The 10,000-nt window shown below is 41.5% G+C and overlaps 1 protein-coding gene across 3 annotated transcripts in view; it reads left to right on the forward strand.

Moving 5' to 3' along the window:
* Positions 1–7,171, forward strand: part of SMIM8 (small integral membrane protein 8) — a 19,463-nt gene extending 12,292 nt beyond the window's left edge. For all 3 annotated transcript variants that reach the window (XM_068279390.1, XM_068279389.1, XM_068279392.1), the window contains exons 2-3: positions 2,622–2,803; positions 6,633–7,171. In XM_068279390.1, coding sequence (XP_068135491.1) covers positions 2,666–2,803; positions 6,633–6,791 — 297 coding nt within the window. In that variant the 5' untranslated portion in view covers positions 2,622–2,665 and the 3' untranslated portion in view covers positions 6,792–7,171. The remainder of the gene's footprint in view (positions 1–2,621; positions 2,804–6,632) is intronic.
* The last annotated feature ends 2,829 nt before the right edge of the window (positions 7,172–10,000 follow it).

Genomic DNA, 10,000 nt, shown 5'->3' on the forward strand with positions numbered 1-10,000 from the left:
ACCTTGTTTAACTGACATTCATCTGCAGATCAGACAATCATTTGCAGATCTGAAAATCCATCCTGGTGGATCTGATCTGCAGATGAATGTCTGTTAAACAAGGTGTGTATGAGGATCTGCAGATATCCTAGACTATGAATGCATTTTGCAGGAACGGATCTTTGGCAGGAACAGATCTTTTGCAGATACTGATCTTTTGAATGTCTACAGTATCTTTGTGTGCAGCATCTTGCAAAGATTTCTGTCTGATGGGGAGTTCAGCTCCATAGAATAGACTGTGTAGAGTATGGCTCTCATACTACATGGAAGGGGGTAACATGATTGGTCTGTGATCTTTCATTTTCAAAAGACTATGGTCTGATGTGTGTATGAGCCTTTAGGCCTGGAACCAGTGTTTTTAGAGTAATTTGTGCCCCACCACCTCCCAAATAGCTCACTGAGCGCTGCTATAGTCGTAATTCCTATTATGGCATATAGAGGCGCTGTCTGCATCCAGATATCCTGCACTCATACTTAGAAGAAGTGTATTTTTAGGTTCTATTTACTAAAGAACACAACTTGGCCAGAGGCTGAAAGGGAATGGCTAAAGAATGTATGGCTTGTCTGAAAAATTGAGTTTTGAGGGCGCATTAAAGACTTAAATGGTTAGAAAGTGACAGATGTTTTGGAGGGGCCAGCTAGTCAGAGATTTACAGATCTGTCACATGATCAAATAGATCACATGGCTCCTTGTAAAACCAGTTAGAAGTAACCACGGTATCTTTTATCAGCACATCAATCCTCCTGTGGACTTGCCAAAAGGCAGCATCGTGCCTTTGAAGAATTATGGGGCAATCCCTATTTAGAGCATTTTTGTGGATGATAATTTTTAACTACTTAAAGTGAGTGTTTACCATTTAAAAAATAAAAAAGTCGGATACTCGCCTAAGGAGAGGGAAGGCTCGGTCCTAATGAGCCTTCCCTCTCCTGATGCCCGGTCCCGCGCAGGATCCCCCGTGGCAGTATTCGACCAGTTCGGTCAAATACTGCCACTTCCGCATGCTGAAGGGAGCTTTCGGAATCCTTCGGGAGCACTCGGGCTCCCGAAGACGGGCCGCTCCATACTACGCATGCGTGAGCGCCCTCTATGACGCACTTGCGCGTGCGTAGTATGAAGCGGCCCGTCTTCGGAAGCCCGAGTGCTCCCGAAGACCTCCGAAGTCCCTGCGGCGGCGAACGGGGGAGCCAGCGCAGCACCGAGGGCATCGGGAGAGGAGAGGGAAGGCTCATTAGGACAGAGCCTTCCCTCTCCTTAGGTGAGTATCTGACTTTTTTATTTTTAATGTGGTACCCATTGGCTTTAAGGACCTTAGTAATTGCAAACTATGCCCTGTTTGATGGCTATCTGGCTGCTAGGGCGTAGATTTCAATTAACCGCCGCTGCACGCATCTGCCGTTTCCGTCGCTCCCGATGATCTTGACGCTGAATTCCCGCCGTCTCCTGTCACAGCTCACTTGCTCTGCCTTTCTCTATGACGGCAGAGCCCTGTGAGCAGGTCAGGAGCCGATTTCATTGGCGCCTGGCCCTGTCTTTCAATGTAAGCAACTCTCATTGGCTTACATTGAAAGACAGGGCCAGGAGCCAATGAAAGCGGCTCCTGGCCGGCTCAGGAACTCTGCCACCATAGAGGTTCCCGACGTGCAGCAGGTATGCGCGGCGATTCGTTGGGATTCCGCCGTTTCTGTACCAGCGGTCTTTGGTTTTTAAAAGGACACTTAAGCCAGGAAAAAGAGTTTTACTCACCTGGGGGCTTCTATCAGCCCCCTGCAGCAGTCCTGTGCCCTCGCAGCCACTCACTAATCCTCTGGTCCCCCGCTGCCAGCTAGTTTCGTTTTCGCCGACAGGCCCGTCAGGACTGGCCACGCATAGCTTTTTCCGCATTCCCGACTGCAATTAACACTATTGTGGGCCGCAACGCGTACAAAAATACGCGTTGCCACATTACGAATGCATAGATATGCGGCAACGCGTGTTTTTGTACGCGTTGCGGCCCACAATATCGCTAATTGCAGTCGGGAATGCAGAAAAAGCTACGCGTGGCCAGTCCTGACGGGCCTGTCTGCAAAAACGAAACTAGCTGGCAGCGAGGGACCAGAGGATTAGTGAGTGACTGCGAGGGCACAGGACTGCTGCAGGGGGCTGGTAGAAGCCCCAGGTGAGTAAAACTTTTTTTTTTTTCCAGGCTTAAGGTTCACTTTAAAGGGGCAGAAACTGCTGGTACTTAAGTGGTTAAATTTGAATACTGTGTTCAGATGGGTGTTATGCCTAGTACACACTATGAGATTTTCTGGCAGATTTACTGTCAGATTGATTATTTCTAACATGTCCGATCTGATTTCCAATCGATTCCCATTGATTTCCGAACATTTCCTGTTGACTTCACTGCTCGATATTGATCATAGATCAGATCAGACATGTTGGAAATAATCGATCTGACAGTAAATCTGCCAGAAATTCTCAGTGTGTACCTAGCATTAGATTATTTTTCATCTATTATCTTACAGTTCAGCTTTACTCTCATGTTATAAAAATGTAAATAAAAGTGTGCATTTTAACATTCTTTCATTGTTTGTATTAATAGGTCACAATTATAACCCAGATATTTGAAGTAACTGTCTAGTGAAAATGTCCTCACCTCCTTCCGAGTCTTCCGGTGCTAAAAGCGATGCACCAAAAGAAAAGGATTACAGGACCCCTGGATTCAGAGGCGTGAAAACAACCACTTTGTTCCGTGCTGTCAATCCTGAGCTCTTCATCAAACCTGTAAGGAAAGCGTTCAACCAACTTAAAGCAAACCTGAAGTGAAAGAAAGCAACTTATATCATGAATTGTATGTGTGGTATGGATATTAAATAGAACATTAGTAGCAAAGAAAATAATCTCATTTTTTTATTTTCAGTAATATAGCTTTTTTATAACCATGCATCAGACTGTCACAGTTGGTTGCAGTTTTAAAACCACACTCTGTTTTAAGCTATAAAACAGAGCAGAACTAATGACCCTTTGATCTTTCCTACAGTAAAAACTTCTCTCAAGCTGTCTCTCACTGTTTCTTGGCTGATAAAGTGCTTCAGAAAACAGCATTGTATTCAGTCCAGTGGGTTGAATAGCTCAGAGATTCTCTTTTGCTTAGAAAACAACTGAACACTTCCTGTACTGAGAAACAGTATGAGACTCTTCTTTTCTACTAATGTTTTATTTCTGAGCTGTACTATACATACAATTCATTATCTCATAAGTTTATTTTCACTTTAGTTTGCTTTAACCCTCCTGGTGGTCTATTAAAAACCGCCAGGGGGCAGCGCAGCAGTGTTTTTAAATTATTATTTTTTTAAATCATGTAGCGTCATCGACGTCGTGACGTCATTGGGAGTCCCGATCCACCCCTCAGCGCTGCCTGGCGCTGATAGGCCCGGCTGAGCAAGAGGTCGGTGGGGGGGGGGGGGGGTCGCGGCGGTGGTCGGCATACACACGCAGCTAGCAAAATGCTAGCTGCGTGTAGCAAGAAAAAAAAAATTATGCAAATTGGCCCAGCAGGGCCTGAGAAATCCTCCTGCGCGGCTTACACCGAACGTAGCCAGGAAGGTTAAGGGCTTTTTTTTTCGTACACAAAATATGAATCCCGTGATCACTTTGATAGGATGCTTGTTAATTTCTCCTGTAAGAGACTTCATTTAGTTGAAATTGATAACCTATATTATGTATATATTTTTGAGCCCTTGGAAGTGAAGCTGATTTCTAGGCAATTCAGCATCACCTTGCTGCTGATTAGGGAAGAGCGAGAACAGTCTTGCAAAAAGCAAGATCGTGATGCAGTGTGTGGGAGGTGAGAGCTGTGTATGTGGGGGTCAACTCACCTAAGCCACCACCTCCCTTCCAGTGCTTTCTTTGCTGCGGTCCATCTTCTTACACTTCCTGCTTCTAAGCTGGTACTTCCGCTCTGAAGGCAGGAGTGTAAGAAGATGGAATGCAGCACAGGATACATTGGGAGGGAGGTGGTGGCTTAGGTGAGTCAACCCCCACATGGAGCAGACTGACAAAGATGAGCTGTGTACAGGCTTTGGAGATTTGTAGCATCATGATAGTTCTGGTAACAAAAGGACACACTGCCGTAGTAAATGATACTCCACTGCTCAAATTCACAGGAGCAGTGCCAATAACAGCAATCTGTTCTGACAACTGTGTTCGGTAGTCTGAGTATAACAGACCCTATTGGTGCAATATAACTTGTTAAAAATGATGCATGCCCTTTAAAGGGAACCTAAACTGAGAAGGATATGGATTTTTCCTTTTAAAATAATACCAGTTGCTTGGCAGTCTTGCTTATCCTTTTCCCTTTAATACTTTCAGCCGCAGCCCCTGAACAAGCATGCAGATCAGGTGCTCTGACTGAAGTCAGACTGAATTAGCTGCATGCTAGTTTCAGGTGTGTGATTCAGCCACTACTATAGCCAAACATCAGCATGACTGCCATGCAACTGGTATTATTTAAAAGGCAACATCCATATCTACAGTATCTCCGTTTAGGTTCCCTTTAAGAGTGCTGCTATACTTGTGATAGATGTTGTTTTAATTCACAATGCACACTCATCACAGCAGCTAATAAAGGATCTAGGGTTACCCCTCAGTCTATATAGCCTTGAACACATTTTGCATAGAAGTTGTTTATTGTCTAACACAATGATATCTGTTCAGATGTTTTAATCTGTATAAGGCTCCCTGCACACTACATGCTATTCCGATTTTTAATCTATTTTCACATGCGATTCCAATTTTCGATTTTTAATCGGTACTGCATGCTGTGTTTTTTCTGCGTCTTTCTTTTGATAGTATCCAGGGAGAATCGGAATTGCAAATCGGATTTGCAGTGTGCAGGGAGCCTAAGAAATGTAGCATTACAGTGGTGATCGTCTGAAATCATGTTTTCAGGCTGATCAAACTGGCAGATATCTTGTAGACTGAAGGTGTGTACAATGGTGTTCAAACAACATTTTGTCATGCTAGTTCCAGAGCCATGCATGCATATGTCATGTGAAATGTCACTTCTACCTGTGTGCGCAGTATAAGAACGACAATCATTTGGAATGTTGATTGTGTGCGTTCATGTCTAAATGACTTATTGGTAGAGTGTGTATGGACCCGAAGGGCTGAATCGTCAGTATTGCTAAACAGTCGCTTAACTCCAATAGCAGCGCTGACAGTAGTCTTCATGTTATGTGGCATAACTGATGCCCAAAGATATATCACAGTAAAGCACAGGCCAGGCAGTCCGTCTTTAATTCTCAAAATCTCAGTACTGATCAAAGATCTGGCTTCTTTAGACTTCCACTGTGCATTTCCAGCCATCTCTAATATCAGTTGCAGATCCATCCATAAAAATAGTGCTCAGATATTCTGTTCTGGTTCCACACAGCAGTTGTTGCCCACTGAAAGCCTGATTAGTTCCAGCAAGTTTTAATACGTTTTTCTTTAAATTAGTTTTATTGAATTAAACTTCAAGTAGATTGAAAACCTTGTCACACAGTGTATGACCAGAATAACAGCCGAAGGGCTTTAGCTGAAGTGCAAAGGCAAATGCTAAAGGCAAAAAGACAATACGGCATATAATTTGAGTTGTCCAACGTGTCTTCAACACTCCCATATAGTATCAGAGCTTATTTAAAAACCACTCTATGTATCCTGAATCTGTTGGAAGAAGGATTTAAATATTTTACAATTAACACTACTGTATATGGTGTCTTAAAGGTTTTCATACACAGTAGTCTGAAATCAATAGTGTTATTGGACGACTGTTTGACAGTTTGCAAATGTGTGGTAATTCTAAAAACAGGAATCAAGCAGCTGTACCAGTGTTTTTTCATTGGACACAGGAATCTAGCCAGTGTCATCATGTAAATATTGATGTGTAAAGAATCTAACGAGTTATGACAAAACATCCCTAGTGCAAGAGCATACAGAAGAAGGCATCTCCATCACATCATTTCTGTTGTTGATGATGCGCCATAGTTATTTCCTTGTAAACAATACCAGTTGCCTGGCAGCCCTGCTGGGCTCTTTGGCTGCAGTAGTGTCTGAATCACACCAGAAACAAGCATGCAGCTAATCTTGTCAGGTTTGACAGAAATGATGGAAACACCCGATCTGCTGCATGTGGAGAGCAGGATAGCCAGGCAACTGATATTGCTTAAAAGGAAAGAAATATTGCAGCCTCCATATTCCTCTTGATTTAGGTTCCCTTTGATTAAACTTTTTGGCCAAAATGATCATTCATTTAAAAGATGCACAGGTGTCCTCCATTGTCACTGGCCTCTCTAGTAATGCTTTGTTTAGTCAGATTACGATCCCTTCTCTATACAGTAGATCACACTGCTGGGCTGGGAGCTCAGCAGCATCTGTACAACATTCATTCCAAAACTGCAGTCGTAAATTGTTTAAAGATTATTTTGGGCGTCAGATTGTTAGTGTTAAAGTGTGTTATATGTAACCTGAGGAGCTGCCAGTTGAGTATTACAATTTGATTTCCACATAAACTTATTGCTTGTTGGCTGGATGAACAGCCTTCATGCAGTGATATTTTTGTTTTGTTTTTCAGAACAAGCCAGTAATGGTGTTTGGACTGGTTACTATAACAATGTGTGTTGCCTATATTGCTTATTTACATGCTACAGAAGAAAATAAAAAGGAAGTCTATGAAGCAGTTGACAGTGAAGGAAACAGGTATACAAGAAGGAAAACATCAAAGTGGGATTAAGTGTAAGCCATGGTTTTAAGAACATTTTCATGTGGCTACCACAAAAACTGTATATTTTACATCTGAAGAATAATGAAACCTGAAGAGATCCCCGTGTACAGCTGAAGCCTTTTACAAAATAACTCGATTATTGCGGACTTAAATGTACATTTTTGGGTAAAGTTCAAAATCAGTGTAACCAAAAATGGCCCTTTTATTAAAACATTTAGCATATTAGTTTCATGTTGTTCAGGAACGTGCCATAAAGCCAAACAGTTTTGGGTTTTTTTTTTCTTTCAACAATTTTTTTAATCTCACAAAATGTACAAAACTAGTAGGCATAAGATGTATTGCAATTTAAATACAGCAAATAAAGAATTCACAAGGACTTATTCTTAAAATACTTTGACTGTTTTTAAGAGCCAGGGAATATACAGCTCATCGTGTCAGATCTGACAATAATGTCAGAAACATCTGATTATGCTGCATACTTCAGGGTCTATGTCTAAAAGTATTAAGAGGCGCAGGTTCAACAGGACTGCTTGACAACTGGTATTGCTTAAAAGGCAATACATATGGCAGCCTCCATATACATCTCACACCTGCAGCCGACCTGGCACAGGCGCGCAGCTGCGGCGGTCACGCTCTTGCAGCCAGCTATGTGAACGTGATAATGAGCGGCCCAGCCGCATGCTCGCGCAGGTGCAGAGGCTGGCGACCCGTCGGCTGCTGCAACGGAGCGGAGGTGCGTCAAGGGATACGTAAGCTGCCAGGGGCTGGAGATAGCCCCAGGTAAGTACATCTGCTTTTTTTTTTTAAGCACCCCGGATGTATCCTTTAAGTAAGTTAACTAAAGAAAAAAAAAATCGCCATTCTTTCTCTACCTATGCTTTCAGGGTGACCTGCCAGTTTTTTTTTGTTTTCTTGCACACAGGGACGTTACAGGCGCACATTAGTGCAGCCTGTAACACTCCTCCAACGCACAGCAATGTAACACAAGTGGGCTGTTCACACTGCCCACGTTGCGTTACATTGTAATGCAGCAAAGGGCTGCATGCTGTGCGTTCTCCGCGGCTAAGCCGCGTTAGACTGTTTGCACATGCTCAGTCATGTTGGGGAGGAGGGGAGAGCGGCCGGGCGCATGGCTAATTAATATTCACTGCACTCAGTGACGTGCAGTGTTAACTTCCTGGAGCGGCCGCTCTGTGCGGCAATTGGCCGGGCGGGACCACGTGATGCCGCATGCGTCCCTATAACGTCCCCCAAACGCAACGTCCTGGTGTGTTACTAGCCTAAAGCAGCACTCCAGAATCACAAGTGTCTCCTCTGATAGAATATTAACCACATATTAAATGTCCTTTCAAAACCATAATACAGTAGTTTGAGTATTTAATTGAGTGGTGACTGATGTGGAAACAATTATTTGTCTTGTATTCAGTACATTGTCCTACAGTAAACCACACTTGTTGCATTGTATGAGAGACACCACTTACCTTTCTGTAGTTCTCATATCTGATATGACTCAGGCAAGGATAGCAAACTTTCACCACCCAACAGCATACACTTTTTAATAAATCCGCTACAGTTTTGCTGGATCTTACACATTCACCACTTTTATTCAGGCTTGGGAGGCAGGATGACACTGGTTTAATGTCCAAATAGGGGGAAAGAGGCGCCCTGGGTAGTGTAAAAGCATCTAAAAAACAGTTTAAAATGAAAAGGATAGTGAGGTGTCTTACCTCAATGACGAAATCTTTGTGTCATACAAAAGATTTTTATTTAGCACAGGCACAGGCGTTTCGCGGGTCCAAGCCCGCTTCCTCAGGCCAATAACAGTGCCTACAATAGCAAGGAGGACTCCTCATTAAAAAAAATATACTTATATACATATATACATTAAATAAATATAATATAAAAATAAATAATAAATATTATATAGTATAATTTATAGCATGTGCATGTTTGTAATAAATATTGTAGTTGCCCTAGACAGCATAGATTGTAAAATAGAATCATCTAGATATAAATAAATAAAAACCAATTTTGCGTTACTACTTGCTATGGCTGAGATTTCAAGTACTAATACAATTAGCTCATAATCCATAGTACAATCTACATGTCACATACATATAGGGTATCTTAACAGATTCTGAATTCAATCTATTGAACAGCTTAATAATTAATATTTCAAAAAGGAGAAGAGAAAAAGAGGGGGGGGGGGAGGGGAGATTTAAATAGTGTATAGTAGACAAGAGCGATCAAAATCGCTAATGCCTATCTGATATTTCTTAAAATTAAATAAAAATTGTACAACGGGGTATAGCTGCATCTTAAACATCTATATATATATATATATATATATATATATATATATATATATATATATATATATATATATATATATATATATATATATATATATATATATATAATATGTATATTTAAAAGAAAGGCATGCCTGTATAACATATTATATGTACTAGAGTTTATAGACTTGGCCAGGTAGGACGAAAAAAGACATAGGCATGCAGTGCTGCAGTCGCTTGACAGCGCTGTCCTGTCTGTTAAAACTAGCTGGTCAATAGGAATAAACAATAGAGCTATTATGTGCCTAGTAAAACAGTAGAGGGAGCGCTTGGGCACAGAACATCATGGAGAGCAAAGTTATCAGTCACTTACCAAATGATAAATACCAGTCGGCGTAGGGAGCCTCTATAGAGGGCAGTGCAGCGCTGGTTTAAATAGATAAGGGTCTTCTTTTGGGGGCCGCAGATCTGCGAGCTCGCCGTACTGGAGGGGTGTGGTTATTGTGCGATGACGTCATCGCGTATGGCGACTTCCGTACGTACATGCATACATACATACATACATACAATCTATCTTGAAAAGAAAGGACACTGGAGACTGCCATCTAGTGTCTAAACAGTGATACAATAAATCTATATATATAAATCTATATATATATATATATATATATATATATATATATATATATATATATATATATAATATATGTGAAACATAAGTGTTTCTTATGAAACTTAAATGATTGCTGTGATGGATTTTATTAGGAAGAAAGAAGGGGGGGGGGGGGGGGGGATAAGAATACATTTTGATTTTGGCTTACATAAAAAGTTCCAATTTGACTAATAAATATTTAAATAATAAATATATAAATACATGAATAGTGAAACAATCAATATATCAATGAACTAGCCATTCATTTAGAA

Source organism: Hyperolius riggenbachi, chromosome 4, assembly GCF_040937935.1.
Source record: "Hyperolius riggenbachi isolate aHypRig1 chromosome 4, aHypRig1.pri, whole genome shotgun sequence".
In the NCBI taxonomy this organism is placed as follows: Eukaryota; Metazoa; Chordata; class Amphibia; order Anura; family Hyperoliidae; genus Hyperolius; species Hyperolius riggenbachi.